Here is a 20,251-nt window from a genome sequence, read left to right as displayed (position 1 = left end):
AAGAGCTTAGCTATTTTTTTTCCTTTGCACTTCCAAAGGTGGAAATATAAACATATATATATTCCTCCTTCCTTGTTCTTTTTATAAAATCTCTCTATGCATAGGTGTTTAGTGTTAGGAAACCCAGATGAAATATTTTCAAGCTTCTTTAACAACTGTGCTTTTTGATGCTTTATTTTAGTGTCTCAATATGTATTTTTGGATATATCAACTTATCTCCTTTTTCTCAGATCTAGAGACCAAAATTGGAAATAGCTTCTTGTGTTTGTTCATTCTATTCTTTAAGTCCTAAGGCCCTTTAGGGCAAAGATAATATCCCTATTCTGTGGAAGAGAGAATTATGGTGCTTGTAAGTGCCCATATGGAAATCCTCATCTATCCTAGACATTGTATCCCTAAAGGGTACCAAGGTTGGCAAGTTCAAAGATAAAATCATACAAAACAGGAGATTGGGGGGAAATGTTTTTAAACATAAACATTGCCAGAAAGCATCCACTCATAAAACATGTATGTTTCTCCTGGTAGCCTTCTCCAGAATCACCTTCCTCAAGCTGATTTAGGAAATATCCATGTGAAATTGTGATCTGCTATGGGAAGAGTCTCCTATAATTCTATGTTATGTTGACTATACTTAGTAAAAATATTTATGTAGACTTTATTGGATTTAAGTTAAATGTGTTTGCAATTACATCTCTTCTTACCCTATTTTCTCAAGACTTAGAAAATGTTCCTGTGCCTGCCTGGGCTTTTCATACATCAGTACTCTTCCCTGGGGCTTATATTTTATTATATAAGCAAGAGTTGATTTTACACAGTCCTCAAGTTCTCATCTTCATTCCTTCTCCCAGAGGCCCACCAACCAAGTTTACACAAAGAGTAAGTTAACTATTGATAAATTAGTCTGCTTAAGGGTTTTAAAGTGAAAAATGCAATATGCCAAAGGGTTATATTGCTTTAAAATTGTATGGACACACATTAATCTCCATTATTTCCCAAATGCAGAGGCCAACATGGTGATTGATCTGGGGTTGCTATACTCACATTTTAAGAAATGGTAAAGTTTCTAACTCACTGTGCCTTCCTTCCTCCTATCTGTTCTTATTTTATTATGAAAATAACGGTCTATGGCAAATCTGGGTTTCACTGAATGTCAGGTGTAGGTCACCAGGAAAAAATAAGTCAATTGCCAGGTGTCAATGCTCATTTATGCACAACCACGAAGATACATTCTATCTTTGTGAGGAAATGGTGTGGGTGAGTATACACACTGATATAAGAACTTTTTGTTCACATCAAAATGAGTCAATGTGTAAATGTATTCATAGATATGTCTATGTTGCTCTTTGAGAAAGGGTAATGAAATACTGTTACAAAAAAAATTTCCTCATCCAACTTATTTTAATATATCTTTGAAGAGTTGTTATGTTGAAGAGGAAGCACATATAAAAATAGAACAGGTTTATATATTCCATCCCTAATAATGGGATAAATCTTGGGCCTCAGTGTGGTAGGCTTGATATTCAATGAAACTGATGAGAGTTCTCCCCATGAGTCTAGAAACCTGATTTGTCTTCTTTTCCATTGTATCTCCAGCCCTTATCATGGTGCCACTTAACACATATTCAATGCATATTCAATACTCCACAAATATATTTGATGAATTAATGAACTCTACTATCCACCCAAGCCATTGCACATCATATAGGCTTTATGAATATGGACTCTGATTTTGACTTCATTCTCCCACTGGCACTGGACACCTGCCCTGAACTCTCTCAATGAGACCTTACCAAACCATCTACCTTTTAATAGCCTCTTCTCTGGGGGTTAAACCCTGCCCACCATGTAACTTCCTAATAAGTAGATTTTTTTTTTATGACTGAGATGCCCCAAGTGACTTTGAATACCATTTATATTCTACATCTGTGCCTCTCATGCCTCACCAACAAAATTTGAATTCATTGGGTGTGGGACAGATCACCTAGGTTTAGAGAAACTTATAAAACTAGATATCTATCCTAATAGTAAGTGCCATAGCGAGGACAGTTGTCCCTGCCCCAATTCATACTTTCATTAAGAGCCTACTCCAGCTTATCTCTGGGCCAGAACTCCCCAAGTTATAAATAGCAAAGAGCAGAACAAGGGCAATGGGTGGAAACTAGAAGGAAGCATATTTTAGTTCACCATCAGGAAGATTTCTCTAACAGGGCTAGCAAATTACCAAAAACATTCATATATGGATTGCTTGACTACCTGTTGGGAGTGCAGTGAAAGAAATTCCTATATTCATAAAAATATTCACGTATACAATATCTGTGACAAATGGTTCCTTTCCTTTCACCTTCATTTTTCTTTTTCCCCCCTCAAATTTTACCGGCTAGATTATGAAGGTCTTACAACCTCAACATGGTGCAAGTTGATGATTTCATTTTTAAGTTTAAAAAAGTAGTTACTTTTTATGTGATAAATATGAGTTCAGATGAACTGCATCTTAGAAAAAGTGGGAATGGTTTTAGAATCAATCAAAAGTAGAAATGGGTTTAGAATCAGTCTCAATGCTAATTCTAACCAGGAGTGCAACTTTTGGCAGATATATTCACTGCCCTAAAGATGAAAATTTTATCTAGGAATGAAGATAAGAAAAGTGACCTGTTTGTGTATACACTCACAGAGACACCTATACAGCATATTCATATATACATACATATAGTGTATATGCGGTTTACATATAGTTTCTCACTAAAGTGATTCTTTGTATATAGAATGTATATAGATAACCCTCCAACTTCAGGAAATTCGCATTTCAGTGCTTTGCTTTTATGAAGACCTGTATTGGTACCTGCTTTCAGTAACTGAAAGACATCCGAAGAGAATTTCCACTTTTATGGGAAAAAGGCTGAAAAGTGAACACAGTGCCGGTTTGGCAGCTGCCGTGATAGAGGCAGCTACGCTCCAAACAGTGACAGTCACCCAGCCAACCTCCTTCCCCGGGACCTACACTCAGCATCCCAGCATCAACTACCAGAGCTCTGACCTGACTGTGAGCACCTGTGTTTTACTTTATTTTGTGCATCGTTATCAAGATGTGTCCTAAGGTATTAGAAAAGCCTAAGTGAGGCGCCTTAGGAGAGGGGGGAGGGAAGAGGTTGGGAACACTCAGAAATATTACATATAAGTTAATAGCAATTGTTTCTTCAATTCTCACCATTTCAGTTTACAAAAGGTTCACAGGAAAGCTCTACTTTCGTGTAGTAGGGTGAAACCTGTATCTTAAAACCGGACTTGTTTCTTTTCAACATGTAGTTGGTAGTAATCGTTAAGTTTTATTGCACTCATGTAAGGTGTCTGGCTGGTACCCTGTTTCTTACCTCATTGCACATTACCTCTTTAATTGTCACAGTACTCTGTGAGGAGGAACTATACCGATTAAGAAAACAAGGTTTAAAGCATAGAAATTTTCCCCTAATAGGGCTAATAGGTGGCACAGTTGGCATTGGAATTTATGACATCATGCACCAGATCTAGATTTTTTTTACTTTTAAAGTGATACACTTAAAGATTCAGAGTACTACATGGAATCCTGTCATGATTTTCTTATTAAAGAGAAACCTACAGATGTTCGGCTTTAATCTATTAATGATGCACTGGGTGCTGCAATTTAATTAATCTTTCCTCTTCAATAAATATCTTATTGTCTCAAATTATGCAATCCAGAAAAGTGAAAATTAGTTGGTTAATAACAAATCAGCCCATATATGGTTAACATAGATCTAAGCAGAACAATATATATGTATATATATTTTAGTGCCAGCAGTTTTTAAGGGTAACTTGTCCAAAATATAATCAATGTCTATTATATTTGTCTCAACATTGGATATACACCTTTCCACAGTGTTTGGAAAATAACTCTGGACATAAGATATTTCTTCTTACCTAGTTGCTGTGGAATGTGTTGCTTTGAAAAGACAGTACTATGAGGTTGTAAATGTATTTTTTTTTTAATTTTCTTCTCTTGGAACTTTTATGTAGTCCTTGTGATGTACACAGATGTATCCCTGAAAAGTTGAGTATTAACTTAACGCTTTGAGAATAAAATTGATTTTAAATGCTTATTATTTAAGGGAATTCTCATTAATTTTATGGGGCAAATAAATTATTTCATTTTTATTTTGAGCAAATCTTGATTTTCATACATCTGATTTGCTTTCCCTTTATCGGAGCTATCTACAGAACTATAGTGAGGCTGTACTAAGTCACCTCCCCAACACTAATGCCATATATGGACAATTTATGAATTGAAAAATAAACTGGTGAACACCAAATTTGTAAGGTAAGTTTCTGAGTCCCCAGCATCTCTGTTTCTTTACTCTAATGTTTAGCTTTGGAAACTAATCAAGAGAGATTAGTTGAGTTCCTGCTATGAGAGAATCATGGATGAGCTGCCATTTAAAATGAACAGTAAACAGGCTGGAAAGAACACTGGCTGGAGTCCTGCTTTTCTCCCAAATGAGTCGACTTTGATAAATTGCTTAGCTTCCTCAGGCCTAGTATTCTCATTAGGAAAATGGCAGTAAAAATGTCTTCCCTTTCTACAGCACAGTTTATCAGGATCAAATAAGACATAATGTGTGAGGGTGTTTATTTTGTAAAGCACAAAGAACTTGACAAAATTTAAGTAAGTTTTATATTAAATCTAATTAAGTGGGTGGTGCCTTAGACACTCTGTCATCTCTTGGAAGCATTGGCAGCAAAGATGAGTCATTGAAAAAAATGTTTTAATAAAATGAGGATAATAATAATAGTACTTAGAGTACACACAATAAATATTAATACTTTGGCCACCTAGGATAGATCAGAATATGGATCCCACTGCCACTTGCCTCTAAGCAATGTTTGCTGTGTATTCCCTCTGCTTTCCTCTTATCTCTTTCTTTTCCTCCAGCCATTCTTCAGTTCTTGTTTGTCATGCCCTTGACTGGCTGGCATTCCACTCAAGATTATTGGCTTTGATATAGTGTCTTGCTTTGTAATTTTTATTAAACTGCCTTGCCTTCAAAATATCATATGCCACATTCTCAAAAGCCTAAATACGTAGTTTATTAACCTGATGAATGGCAAACATTGAACAAATTCCTGTAATTGAGCTGAATGGATTGAAGTGTAAATGGGAGACCTTGACTTTGATGTCAGTGTATCCTAATGACCTTCTTCATGGATAGAACCTTCAGAACTTTTCCCCAGAGGTGGGAAATGAAAAGTTCACCTTTTTTTGGCTAGCAGACTGTTTTGTGTGACTTAAAACTTGGTCTAAAAATTGACTAGTTGCCAATATTTTTAAATGAATATATATCATAAAGTTCCGTCTGACTATCTTGAAATATCAGAACATATGGTGATATTGCATTCTCCATAGCAAGCATGGTGGTGACAGAGGCAGGGGAGCAGCAGAGCTGGTTTCTTTAGAAGAATAAGCTATGTTCAGTACTAGGATCCCCACCCATTTCCCTTGATTTATTTATGTCATTTTGTATGGCCCCTATAGGACCTGAGTTTGTGACTCTCGATAAACCGACAGAAATAACCTAATTAAATCTTATCTCATAACCAGTTAGTCATGGGTGAAATCATGGACAGATGGTTTAAGGTGAACATATGTTGTTGATCTGTTTCTCTTATTTCATTAACCATTTTGCCAGCATTTTAAACAGTCTAATCATATGTCACAAACTATAACTGGAGAAACAGTTTATAAGGGGGAAAATCTAGAGTTTTGTTGAGCTATATTATTTTCAAATTTGAAAGGAAAGCTGCTTTGAGTTTTGATTGGCAGTTCAAAGTAGAGTTTTTCCAGCTCAATAAATGTGAGTCCTAGGCATGTTCCAAACTCTCCACCTGCCACATTCCTATGATTTCAGAATACTACAAAGGGCATCTCTGGTGAGGTTTTTACAGCATATAGTTATGGAAAGTAAAAGGCCTCTCATGAAATGTCACCATAAGTGATATATTAGAGGCAAAGAGGAGAAGACTTATCAACTTAACATTGGTAGCACCTGAGGCTTCTAGAGTTTTCTGAAGTCTTCACAAACTTCTTCCTTCATTCTCCATGCATAAGGGGAGAAAAGTTGATATGGCCAAATATAAGATAAGGAAAAATGTAGTCATATTAGTAGCAAGGGGAAATTTAATAGGAGAATTATATTTTTGGAAAAAATCCTCTCTCTCTCTCTTTCTCTCTCTTTTCAATGCCTGAAGTTCACCTTTCCTCAAATCAAAATTAAAACTTGGAGCTCAGGAATTAAGCTGTGGTCCTATAGAAAGAGACCGAGGTAACTACTTGGTAGACCTCAGTGAAGGCTGTCAATCGGAAACATGGAAGTTCTCTGTGTGATTCTATACAGTCTGGAACAGGTCACAGGCTAAAAGGTTCTCATATAGAGAGGTTTGGGATTGAAGTATTTTTATGTCTGGGCAAACAAGAAGCCCTTTTGAGTTGGCTATAGAAATGGTAACTGAATAGTCAAAGAATAGAGGATCTTGGCTTCAAAGATGTTAGATAACATCTTTACATTCCTAACAGAAGGCCTTCCCATATGTCTGGCTTTGAGCAAGGGCAAGTTAGCCTAATCTTCACCAACCAACTGTCCAATTATCCACTGGGCTAACTAGACAGTGGTTTAGGGGTCTACGGAGAGGCAGCAGAGCAAATACCAAGAGAACATTTCATCTGACACATAGACAACCACATTCTACACAATTAGTAATTCAAACTCTCTCTCAGGATCCATATAACTTGGTGAGCTATTGGCTCAACGATATACCGTGTATGAAAATGTTCAAAATGAAAATGTTCAAAGAAGACCATGGCAATGGGGATTCCAAACCTCAGTTTAGCATTTTCTACTTGTCTTGAATCAGAATGAATTTGGTGTAATTAGAAAGAAAAAGATGTATAAAAATAACTGCAATGGTAGACACAGAGAAATAACAAATGGGTGGCAGGAGCAGAGTTACTTTTTCTTCTTGACAAACTCACAAACAAAGTACATGGTAAGATGGCACTCCGTGTCATTCCATCTGCCTGAGCTCAGCATTTCCACACAGTCCTCATGACCATAGGGATCACTGGGCTCTCCCTCCTTCCAGTTGCTGTAGTTCTGCAGTGGAGTGTTGTCCGTGAACACATACTGTCCCTCCTTCTCCAGGTCATTCACCCCAATGAACACCCTGAAGAAGCCACTCTTAGCGACATAGTCAGCGATGAGTGTGTTGGCAGCTTCATCCTTTGGCATGGCCAGCATCCCACCCCGGATCCGGCAGTGTGTCAGGGACTCCCTGTAGTTCTTCTCTTCCTGCACGATGTAGTAGAATTTCTCCTCAGTTTCCCTAATCCCTGCTATGACTTTGCCGAGAGGAAAAGATGAGCATGATTATGCATCTCAGAAGGAGAAATGGCAATTATGTAATATTGCTGGACTTAAATTCATTTATTTGTTGTTCAACAAGCAAGTCCCTATTATGAGGTAGGCACTGGTTAATTTTTTTTTTATCATCTTTGTAGTTATCAAATGGAGAACAAAGTCCTGCCAATTGTCCTCCCTGTCCTTCCTCCTTAACTCCCTGCACAACTATGAAGAAGAGACTATTTTGACAAAGGCTTGTTATATGAATTGCCATTCACCTCCTCTCAGACTATTTTCCTATCCTATATTATGCTTTGCCACACATAGAGTTCCAAAGCATGCCTTTTTCTATCGCACTTCTATGACTTTCATGCCTGGAAAGTCTACTCATTGCTTTACCTGGAAAACTCCTACTTGCCATTTAGATCCCCGTGGAAGAATTTTCTCCTATAAGAACTTTTCGAGTATCTCTGGATAGGCATGGGGCTCTTGAGCACTCTCCTCCATGTTTCCATAGCTCCTTCCTCTTCCCCTTTTGTATCACTGAACACATTCTAATCTGTTTGTCTGCATGCCTCATGTACTAAACTACAAACGTCTTGAGGACAATAACCATGTCTTACCACTCAGAACCTGTAAGAGTGCATGAGAAGGTAAAAGCTTATTGAATGGATATAGGAATAATACAGAAGATTGTCCACTTTTCCTGGGCTATGAACACGTCCATAGATTGAGATTGTCCATGCTCACTCCAGGTACATGAAGTACTGAGCTACTGAATAAGCTTCAGGACAGAATTGGGGACTCAGAATCATCCTGAGCTCATAATATATTAAATGCATTTTAGGCTTTGGGGGCATCTACATGTATTTCTTTGGGTCTGTAAATTAAAATTTACCAAGAAATCTATTATCACGCCAATAAATGCTGAAAATTATTGTTCTATGTTGAACGCCCAGTATCTGTTTTTTTTTTCTTTCATTAGAATCCAAGTCATGTCAGAGACAGCATCTCAGTATTATAACCAGATTTAAAATTAAGAGTATTCTGAAATGAAGATGAACACAGATGGCATATGTGTGTTTCTAATAATGTACAAAAAACATAGCTGGATTATAATAAATAAAAGTAAAACAAAATTAAACCAATTTCAACTGTAACTACAATAGATTCCCATTCACACTGTCTCAGAAGAGAACATGTAAGTCCCACTTAAAGGGCTGAATTCACTACTGATTGCAATGGGGAAATGGCTGATGTGGGAAGTTGCACAATTCAGGAAAACACATAATATTCTGTTGATTTGTACTGAGGGTAGAGGAATCAGTGAAACCTGTATTTGAATCCCTGATACTCTGTTAATTGACTTTGTATCTACGGGCAAGGTAATTTCTGTAAGCTTCAGGGTAATCGTAATACCTACACCCTAAGTATTATTTCAAGTACTCAAGAAAATAGCTATTGTTTTTACTTCTCTTTTCTGAGATGCCGGCTCTGACTTTTCCTGGCCCTTTTGATTCTTAGGCATGACTTGCCAAACTTTGCCCTTTTCTCCATTCACCTCTCTCCAGAAAGTATCTTTTTCTATCCATAGGTAATGCAATATATGTGAATATACGTAGATAGTGGTCTCAGAGTGTCCTGGAGTCTGAGAGGATAATTAGCATTTTAAGAGACCTATAAAGTGGTGACATTATCTCAGTAGACCTTTTCCTGAACCAAGGTATTTCCCACTAGGAATACTGGAATTGTAATGTTGAAAGAGATGAAATCAGTAGATAGCACAAAGCAAAAAGGATATACTCACCATTCTTGACAAACTTCATAGATGTCTTGAGGCGAGCAACACTAATATCCAGTTGTCCAACTACTTTCCGATACCTTCCACAATCACAGACAGTGCCTTTTAAATGACAAAAACTATGAATTCATGTGAAAGCACATAGAGACCAGTTGGAAAGAGCAATTGCTCTCTTCTCCATCTTTACTATCTTTTCCTAGTCTGGCTTTATCTTTCTGTGCATGGCTATCCTTTTAGTCTTTTATTTAAAACAAGGCTTCTGCTTTACACTGTCTTCAGGAATTTACAAAATATCTTTTGAGTATTTTAAATGAGTCGAAACATAATTCTAAGCCAGATTTTTAAAGAGAAGAGTAAATATGGCAAACCCCTGCACACATACTGTGGACCGTTTGGCATTTTTGTTGAACACAAAATGTGCCTGTCCAATCTCAAAATAAAATCTTTACAGCTTTCTTAAATTTCTAGTCAATATTCTCTTCTGTTAACTGCATTGCTCACTGGCTCACACAACTCTCCCAAGACAGGAGAAAACTTTCATGATGAAACCAAATGATAATTCTAATTATCCATTTCAAGTACAGCTTGAATGATCCTTGAATGTTTCAAGGACTAAGTTTAATTCTTGTGAATAGATTCAACTTATAATTTCAAGAACCAGTTGTCCCATTTGTGGATTAACTCTGATTTTAATTTCTGCCATTCATTCCCTCCTTGCTCATTTACTTTTTCAACTACCTGCTGATACTGTGACAGAGAAAAAAGTGTAAGGAAAATGATATGAAATTCAAATGATTCCCTTTTTCTATTTAATGACTGCCTCATGTAATCAGTTCCTTTTACTTTCTTCTTTGGCAGTTGAAAAGCAGAAAGAATTTTATTAGCCAAAGGGGGAAAAAATCTGTGGCTTTATTTATCCACATTCACAGTTAAATATAAGGAATTTAAAACAGGTCTTAGAATTAGCCTTCACTACACCTCTGTGACCTCCCCCAGAGCAATCTGCTTTCTTTCCCTGCACATATCACTGGAAATAAAACTCTTTTACAACTTATGGGGACTCTCCCTGACCATTGAAGGGATGTTGTGTATCCATGGGGTCTTTCTGGATCAGGCCAGTTTGCTGTGGGCAAACTGCTGGCCCGTTTGGTTGAGATGCTGGTGGAATGTAAGGCACGCCGGTGCAGTCCTACTTACTGCTTAGGCCATGGTGGATTTTCCTAGGGCTCTAGGACAATGAGGGCTACTTCCTAATGTGCTGGGTTTGTTTCCTCCCACTAAGCATGACTAGGATGGAATGTGCCATCATTCCCTTCCCCCAGGGCTTGGAAAGTCACCAGCAGATAGAGAGGAAAGTTTCCTTCTTTCCTTTCTCCTAGCCCAAGTAAAATAAGGTTAAACACGGAGAGGACAATTGTTTTTTTCATAAAAATACATTATTTTTAAAGATGAATACATTTAGAGGTACCTGGGGATTCAGTCAGTTAAGTGTGTGCCCTTGAGTTCAGGTCATGATCTTGGAGTCCTGGGATCGAGCCCCACGTCATGCTCCATGCTCAGCGTGGGGTCTGCTTCTCCTTCTCCCTCTGTTTCCCACCCCCCACTCATGCTCTCTCTCTCTCTCTCTGTCTCAAATAAATAAATAAAATCTTTTAAAAAATGAATACATTTGGGATAATGCTAAAATTTAAGAGAAAAATGAGCATGTTGTACCTGCTTTGCCTTTTCCTCCTGGTATTCCAGGCAAACCTTTTTCCCCTTTGTCTCCTGAATAAAAAGAAAAGCCAGGATATGAACAATGAACTAAAATGGCGAATCATTTCTGGCAGAAAATATCTTATATACCTAAAAACACGGGAAACAGTTTTTAAATTTCATTTGCCATATCTCCAACTAATATCCCTTGGTTTTATATTCATAATTTGATTTTGAGTTAATTACTCAAGTACAAAACTAATCAAACAAGTCATAATTTATTTAGATTGAATGCAGAATTCTGATGGGATGGCAAATAAAGATTGAAATTTGTGTCACCTGCCCTACTAACATAGTCTTCTGAGAAAGGCTAATACAATTCTCCGCATGTTTTTAACTTCAAAAGTGCCATTGTTTTGTGTATCTGAATCACTTGGTTAGCACATTGCAGTGTCTATGTATTTATTATGTCTCCAAGTCCTTCCATATGGCTTTGTCCTTGGATTTTCAAAGATATGTTGTGCTTTTTCAATTTAATTCAAATATTTACTATTTATTACTTACCCTATGCAAGACAAAAAGCTTCGTACTTTGACAGGATATAAAGAGAGACAAGATTAAACTTCTGACTTGAAGGATTTTACACTTTTGAAAAGATGTGATATATGCAAATATCTGTAATATAAAGTTGTGTCAAATATATTATACTGAAATATCAACCTTGATAATTTTCCCTTCTACTCTTTGTATGTGGCCATTTTCTTATTCAGTCAGAGGTATCCACAAAATAATTCTTAGAGAATCAGGATTATTAAAGCAGAGAGAAAAAAAAATGTTGATTTTTTTCGGCTTCAAAATAAGCCCTTGAAGCCTACATCAGACACAATAATTGAAAGCAAAAGCTTTTGATTTCCAAGAGGAAATGTTTGGCTGAAGTTCTTGAGAATCAAAAGAGAAGATCCTGATGGAAATAAAATAGAGTTTATGCTTCAATGGTGAACTGGAAAAAGAAAAAGAAAGAATTTGAGAGGAATGAATATAGGATGAAGGTCATCCATGCTAAAAGAGTATGGGGGCTTACTTTCATGGAAGTTTAGTGAGGCCAGGGAATTAGTTATATTCCCCGAGGGAGCAATGTGAGGGGAAATGGAATCAGAATTAAGGTTCCGCCTAACCTCATCCTTTCCCAGCAAAAGGGAAAAAATGGGAGCCACTCTAAAACCCATAAGGTGGCCCACATTGCCTGCTCATTATCTATTCTTTTCATCACTGCCTGCTGAGTACTTTTCACTAAGAGTCCTGTATGTCTTAACTGTTGATCTTCCAGGAAAGCCTGCATGCCAGGGCTCTAAGAATTTGCTGAGCCTTTCCAAATTGACCCCCGTGAACACTTCTCTTTATAGTGATGGTGGATATTCATGAGCTCCCCAAACAGAAGGAGGGGTCCTTGAAATCCAGAACACAATTAAATATGTAGGATGAAGCCCCAGAACTTGCGCTTGGGTGAAATAAAACAACAGTGAAATCCATGAAAATGGAATGTGGTAAATTCTGTAAAAGAGGTGTTGAACAGCAAAAAAAAAAAAAAAAGGCGTTGAACAGAGATAATATACTCTGGGTGGGAGGTAGATGACATAGTACTTCTACTGGGAGGATGAAGAAAGGCTTTCCTGGGAAGATAACCCTGGAGCTTAGTTATGAAAAAGAGAATGAAAGATGAAGTTATGAAAGATGAAGATGGGAGCAAGGTAGGGGAAAATGCACAACAGAGGTATAGTTGGAAAAAAGCATGGAAATATGCCACACACCCAGATGAAGATTGCTCTGCTCACACCTAAGTTGTGTCCTGCAAATTCCTCAATTTCTCATACATGTAAATTGTAAAAGGTAAAAATAGATTCTGAGAATATATTAATGGAAGAAAGAGAACTTACATTTGCTAAGTATTGTTCCAGATACTTTATATAGATATTATCATATTATTTATAGATACCATCAAATTAAATCCTATGAGTTAAGTAATATTATCTTTATTCTACAATGAAAAGAATGGAAGATCATAGAGACAACATAACTTGTTCAAGGACATCTAAGCAATTCAGTGGCTGTGCTGTTATTGAAACCCAACCATTTCTGGCTCCCCAGTTCATGGTGCCTCCCAAATGAGTGAACCAATGATTTAATGAAATAAAGTATTGAAAAAATATTATCAGTAATTGAAAGGAATGCCAAGTCCTTGTCACCACCAGAAACAATACGGACTTAAAAGATCATATGAATATAGTTTAATATTTTATCTTTTGAAAATAGTGTGTTTTCTTTAAATGTGGATTCCTTTCAATTCAGCGTGGGCTGAAAGTTTATTCTAGTCCTGCTATGATCCTAGTTCTGGGCTAAACCCAATGGTGGATATCAAAGAAGGCTAACATGTAGTATTTGTTTTATAAAAATAATGGGGGTTTTAAGGAAAACAAAACATACATCAGAGACCACAGAAATGGGACACTGTTACTATTACCTACTCACAGAGTGAAATAAAGGAAGTGCCTCACAGATATTTGGCAAAAATGGCGTGGATCAGAGTAGAGAAGATGTTCACTGAAGCAAGAGCCTTCAGCTGGATCTTCCTAGCTTGCTATTTTATTTTATTTTGTTTTGTTTTATATTTTTACATTTGTTTTTATTTAAGTTCCATTTATCAACATGTAGTTTAACACCCAGTACTCAGCTGGATCTTAATAGTGCAGAAAACAAATTTTTAAATTGATAGATGGCTTTCTTGTCTGACAAGATGTAAGGACTGCGACTACTTTCCAGTATTTTCACATGAATTTCTTTCCTTTTTTAACAGATGGGAAAGCCAAAGCAGTATGGTAGAGTGAACAACCATGGCAGTCCAAAAAAACCAACGCTTGAATTCTGGCTCTGCCGCTTACTAGATAAACATGAACCGGTTACATAATTTTTTAAGCCTCTATTTCTTTATTTATTTAAGTGGAAATAATGATGCAAGAAGCAGTAGATTATGAAGGGAGATAAATTAGGTAATGTCATCTTATCCTGGAATTAACTCTGTGCTTAAGTCATAGAGAATGGTCAACCAATGTTAGCTTCTGCCAGTACTTAGCCAGAAAGCATGCCACATCCTTAGCTGGTTCATGGAGGATGTGAGTTTATAGTGCCTATTCCCAAAAATGAATTCTGGCTTAAAGCCATACACAAAACTTACTTTGGCCCATGAGCAGGAACGTGTCAGTAATAACTGTCTTAAGGCTGAAGAATTAGAGGTTGTATTTAAACAAACAAACAAACAAACAAATCATAGCACTTTTACTGTAAAAGGATTATTGACCTTAAGTAAAAACATTTATTTTGCTATGAGATTGAATTTGCCTATATTAAATCATTCTCTCTTATTCCTAAAATGAAATATTGACATCCTGAAAGCTACCTTGTCCATGCGAGTGACAACATTAAGGTCAGCCCAGAAAGTTGAGATTAATCTGAGTCAGTGAAAAATTTAGAAGGGCCCACTGATGAAATGAGGACAATAAATTTCAAAGTGCAGATTAAAAATGAAATTAATCCAGGTGAGCCAGAACACTAACCCTCCATTTTTTTGAAATTCCAGGACATGCTCATAAATTTTGATGGCATATCTCTGGAGGAGAAAGAAATCTCAGTGAATGGTGGAAACTGATGTTAAGGGACAGTAGTACTTATAGAAATAAAGAGTAGAAATAGGCCACATCATAGGAAATGATATGTTTTATCATTTACTTTTTCATTCTTAATGCAGTAAATTAGAAAGTTTCCACTGTATAATAGGCATTATGATAAAATGATGAAAAAGTATGGTCCCCACGCAGAGCTTATATTTATTTAACTAAAAGTCCCAATACAGCCTTCACTCATTTGTTCCTCCAGATGTTCACAAGTCTGTAGGGGAAAAAAGACAAGCTAATAAACCATGACAATGTGTAAAATGATAGAAGTGTACAAATATGGAATTGGCTTGAAGAAGATAAGGTTAGTTAACTCTATCATTTCCAGACTGTTACTTCTTCAATATTTGTGGAAGTCCATCCATTATGAGGCTCAGAAAATCATACTGAACTCTACTCTTCCTATCTCTGTCATGCACCACCCTCCCCAAAATACCTTGTCTTATTCTATGAAAGGTTTAAGACTTGACTCAAGTTCATGAACAACAACTCTCGGAGTTGGAGCCTCATCTGTATTTGACACATCTAAATCTAGGCAAATGCACCAGCTAGAACAACTCATTGAAAAACAAACTTCTTAAATTCTGGACATGTTCATGAGAATGACTCCTCTTTCCGCTCCACTCCTACTCATCTCCAGGGCAGTACTTGGGATCTCAACCACATGGAACATTGAGACATTTCAGAAATCTTGAAGTCCAAGATCCCATTTACTGGCTATATCTTTCCATCTCTTAGCCAGTAGTTAAATGAAGCTGATACAGCTAAGAGCAGCTCCATGATGCATTTTATCTGAAAATTATACAATCTGAGGAGCCCTCTTTAAGAAAAATAATACACAATTGCAAATGGAAAAGTGGTATAAAAATGAATACCTATAAGAAAAGAAATAAAAACAAATCACTACATTTTAAAAGTAGACACCACATTGAAAATTCACTAATAATCATAACATTTTAATTAATAAAGTTGCGAATCTATAGTTCTTTTTTTCACACCTGTAGGCTGCATATGTTTGGCTGCATTCATGAATATGCAACTGACCTACTACTACTTATTGATAAGTGCATCATTTCCCATTGCAAAATAGCATCAACTTTGCAAAAACCAAACTTAGGAGTCTTCCTGCATGTTCCATTCACTTTCATTGGTGTATTTATCTGCTTCTGCATAAATTAACACTATTTTGTAGCTTTAAAAAAATGTTTAAATTCAGCCTTCCAGTTTTGTTTTTCTTTTTTAAGGTTTTCTTTGGCTGTTCTTGGTTCCTTTCATTTCCATATACATTTTGAATTGGCTTATGAAATTCTGAGAGAGCTACTTCTGGGATGTTTATTGAGATAGCATTGATCTATGCATAAATTTGAGGGTCATCTTATTCACATTGATCATCTTAACTATATTGAGTCTTCCAATCTATGAATGTAGTTTTATTTCCATTTTCTTAAACATCCTTTAATTTTTCTCATTATCACAATGTCCTGTTTGTTGTAGAAGTCTTAGACACCTTTGTAATTTTATTCCTAGATATTTAATAATTTTGATGCTGTAATAAGTGGCATATTTTTCATTTCATGTTTCTGATTACTGATTTCTGATCATATAGAAAGAAAATTGAGTTTTGTATGGCTAAACTGTAAAAAACTCAGTACAAATAGTTAATCTGTAGATTCATTTGTATTTTTTTAATAATAAATTTATTTTTTCATTGGTGTTCAATTTGCCAACATACAGAATAACACCCAGTGCTCATTCCGTCAAGTGCCCCCCTCAGTGCCCTTTACCCATTCACCCCCACCCCCCACCCTCCTCCCCTTCCACCACCCCCAGTTCATTTCCCAGAGTTAGGAGTTTTCATGTTCTGTCTCCCTTTCTGATATTTCCTACCCATCTCTTCTCCCTTCCCTTCTATTCCCTTTCACTATTATTTATATTCCCCAAATGAATGAGAACATATAATGTTTGTCCTTCTCCGATTGACTCATTTCACTCAGCATAATACCCTCCAGTTCCATCCACGTTGAAGCAAATGGTGGGTATTTGTCGTTTCTAATGGCTGAGGAATATTCCATTGTATACATAGACCACATCTTCTTTATCCATTCATCTTTCGATGGACACCGAAGCTCCTTCCACAGTTTGGCTATTGTGGCCATTGCTATTATAAACATCGGGGTGCAGGTGCCCCGGCGTTTTATCGGTATCTTTGGGGTAAATCCCCAGCAGTGCAATTGCTAGGTCGTAGGGCAGGTCTATTTTTAACTCTTTGAGGAATCTCCACACAGTTTTCCAGAGTGGCTGCACCAGTTCACATTCCCACCAACAGTGTAAGAGGGTTCCCTTTTCTCCGCATCCTCTCCAACATTTGTGGTTTCCTGCCTTGTTAATTTTCCCCATTCTCACTGGTGTGAGGTGGTATCTCATTGTGGTTTTGATTTGTATTTCCCTGATGGCAAGTGATGCAGAGCATTTTCTCATGTGCGTGTTGGCCATGTCTATGTCTTCCTCTGTGAGATTTCTCTTCATGTCTTTTGCCCATTTCATGATTGGATTGTTTCTTTGGTGTTGAGTTTAAGAAGTTCTTTATAGATCTTGGAAACTAGCCCTTTATCTGATACGTCATTTGCAAATATCTTCTCCCATTCTGTAGGTTGTCTTTTAGTTTTGTTGACTGTATCCTTTGCTGTGCAAAAGCTTCTTACCTTGATGAAGTCCCAATAGTTCATTTTTGCTTTTGTTTCTCTTGCCTTTGTGGATGTATCTTTCAAGAAGTTTCTGTGGCCGAGTTCAAAAAGGGTGTTGCCTGTGTTCTCCTCTAGGATTTTGATGGAATCTTGTCTCACATTTAGATCTTTCATCCATTTTGAGTTTATCTTTGTGTATGGTGCAAGAGAGTGGTCTAGTTTCATTCTTCTGCATGTGGATGTCCAATTTTCCCAGCACCATTTATTGAAGAGATTGTCTTTCTTCCAGTGGATAGTCTTTCCTCCTTTATCGAATATTAGTTGACCATAAAGTTGAGGATCCACTTCTGGGTTCTCTATTCTGTTCCATTGATCTATGTGTCTGTTTTTGTGCCAGTACCACACTGTCTTGATGACCACAGCTTTGTAGTACAACCTGAAATCTGGCATTGTGATGCCGCCAGCTATGGTTTTCTTTTTTAAAATTCCCCTGGCTATTCGGGGTCTTTTCTGATTTCACACAAATCTTAAAATAATTTGTTCTAAGTCTCTGAAGAAAGTCCATGGTATTTTGATAGGGATTGCATTAAACGTGTAAATTGCCCTGGGTAACATTGATTGCTTGTATTTTTTGGATATGCAATCACATCATCTGCAAATAATGACACTTTCATTTTTTGTTTCCAATTATTGTGATTCTTATCTCTTGTTCTTACCATTTTTCTCTAGCTAGGACCTCTGCTATGATGTTGCTTAGAACTGGGGATGAGGGCTGTGGCTCATCTCGTTTCCAATCTCAGGAGAGAAGTGTTCAAGATTCCCTTTTGAGTATGATTTTTAATAGGTTTCTCTTCCTGGTGTTGATATTACCTTTCAAATTAAATGTTACCCTCTAATTCAAATATATTTTGAAACACCAATGGGTATATGTTTAATAAATATTTTTCAGAATTTCTGGAGTTCTAAATGAAAAAGTTTATTTTTGAAGTGAAAAAGAGTGACATTTTCCTGGGCCACTCTCTTTTGGTAGGCCTTGAATGCCAGTTCAGTTTGAGCAACTTTGTGCATGAGCTTCTCAATCTTCTAGTGCTGCCTTGCTTATGAATTGGTGAATGATTTGAAAGGAAAAATAGTACTGAATGCACAGCCACCTTAGTGTGTTTCTCTTCTCCTCCAGATTAGGCCCCTAAAGTCCTATTCAGTTTGGTAGCTCTCCCACACATTCAAATTTATATTTGTTTTTTTTGTTTTGTTTGTTTTGACTCAGGTAGTCATTCTTAACAGATGGATTAATGCAAGTGAATTTCTCATAGCTTATAGCAGAAATCTGAATTTTGTTTTATTATTAATAGTAAAATTAAGAAATTTCTTTATCTTTGCCACTTAGGATTGATGATTTATGTAAATTAAAAATATTGTCAAATTTGAGGATACCTCTCTAAAATCCTTTTCATATAAGAGCTGTTGGGTTTGAAAACATTTTTCAAAGCCCAGCCCTAGCCCTGTACATTTCAAACGTTGTTTCTTTTCCACAACTCACACATTCCTTGTTCTAGATGTGCCAAGACACATTCATATGATGATCCAATCTCTACTCCTGCACGTTTTCACCATGACCTGGGAGAGATCTACACTGTAAGTGGTAGGAATATTCTTGGAAGCTATTCCTAGATTGAAAATATTAGCTATAACTCTCTGTGGAAATAACTGCAGACTATGTAAGCATATCCCATAAAGTCTAAACTATATGTTTCTCTCACTCAAGCTCCTCTTGGTGAGCTCCCAAAATACTTGTGTCCACTCCTTTGATCAGCTGATACAAAGAAAAATGTAATGGAGGGAAGCTGAAGCAGGAGACAGTGATGCATTCTCAATGAGGATCACCTGCTAAATGATCAGTTCTAGAGGGGTGAAAAATCTTACTGTGTTTTTACATAAAGCAAAAATATACACACAATACATAACAGATACATAGTCCAAGGGCGGTATTAAAATTTCATTTGGGAGGGCAATTAGAAAAAAATGTCTAACAAACTGGTTGGTTTGGGGGGCAATATGTCTAAAAAGGCTGGTTAAGCAAAAAAAAAAAGGCTGGTTAAGTAGGAAATATTTGTGCTTTTTTAAATGTTAAGAGATATTCTTTTAACCAGCTGAGGATAAAATGCCTTACTTTACAAACTTTACCAAGACATATGGCCATGTGCACCCATTGATGAGACTCTTCTCAGGGACTTAGGAAGGAATCTAAAAAGTGTGGGGGCTCTGAACCAAAGTTTCATTAGTTTCATGGTAAAACCACCCAAAATACATACTACAGAAAGAATCATAATCGATGAGGAGTCCTTCTAGCTTGTTCCAGCTATGAGAATTAGAATCACAGGTGAACATACACTATAAGCCACTGAATCAAAAATAAGCGTAGCAATTTCTTTTCAGTGGCACTACACTCTATCCCTGCTCTCAAATGCAGGCTGAAGGAAAATTCTCAAAGGAATGAGTTGGAAAAGGACAGGGAGAGAGGAGGTACCAAGCTATAGGACAAGAGGAGTGGGGCCACAGCCTCAGCTTCCAATGCATTTATCAGCCTGCCCAAGAACATACCGCAGGTGCCTAGGAGGTACATGATTGGTTATGCAGCTGCTCAGGCACATATGGAAGGAAGGCTGCCGGATATGCATCAAAGCTGCAGAATTCTGTTACCTGTGGCATTGAGTTTCCCCAGATCTATACCTTTGCACAAGTATCTCTTGCCTCCCACCTCAAATGCCTTTCCCTGTATTTCCATAAACATGTCACTGTTTTTCAAGACCTAGGTCAAGTCTTTATATCAATCTGGCCTTAGTCTCCCACATGGTTCCTATAGTAGTCATTTAGTTATTTAGTATTATAATTCTTTCTGAGAAAGTCCTATGTCCTATTCCCTAAGTAGTCTATGAGCTCCTT

At 36.9% G+C, this 20,251-nt stretch overlaps 1 protein-coding gene across 1 annotated transcript in view; it reads right to left on the bottom strand.

Moving 5' to 3' along the window:
- Window positions 1-831: 831 nt before the first annotated feature.
- COLEC10 (collectin subfamily member 10) overlaps window positions 832-20,251 on the bottom strand; it is a 44,283-nt gene continuing 24,863 nt past the window's right edge. The window contains exons 4-6 of the mRNA XM_055313901.1: window positions 10,918-10,971; window positions 9,211-9,306; window positions 832-7,402 (exon numbers count right to left, since the gene is read on the bottom strand). Of these exons, the coding sequence (XP_055169876.1) occupies window positions 7,011-7,402; window positions 9,211-9,306; window positions 10,918-10,971 (542 nt within the window). The 3' untranslated portion in view covers window positions 832-7,010. The remainder of the gene's footprint in view (window positions 7,403-9,210; window positions 9,307-10,917; window positions 10,972-20,251) is intronic.

The sequence above is a fragment of the Nyctereutes procyonoides genome, unplaced genomic scaffold (genome assembly GCF_905146905.1).
Source record: "Nyctereutes procyonoides isolate TBG_1078 unplaced genomic scaffold, NYPRO_anot_genome, whole genome shotgun sequence".
NCBI lineage: Eukaryota > Metazoa > Chordata > Mammalia > Carnivora > Canidae > Nyctereutes > Nyctereutes procyonoides.
The sequence above is the reverse complement of the archived record's forward strand: the minus strand, read 5'-3'. Positions and strand labels throughout refer to the sequence as shown.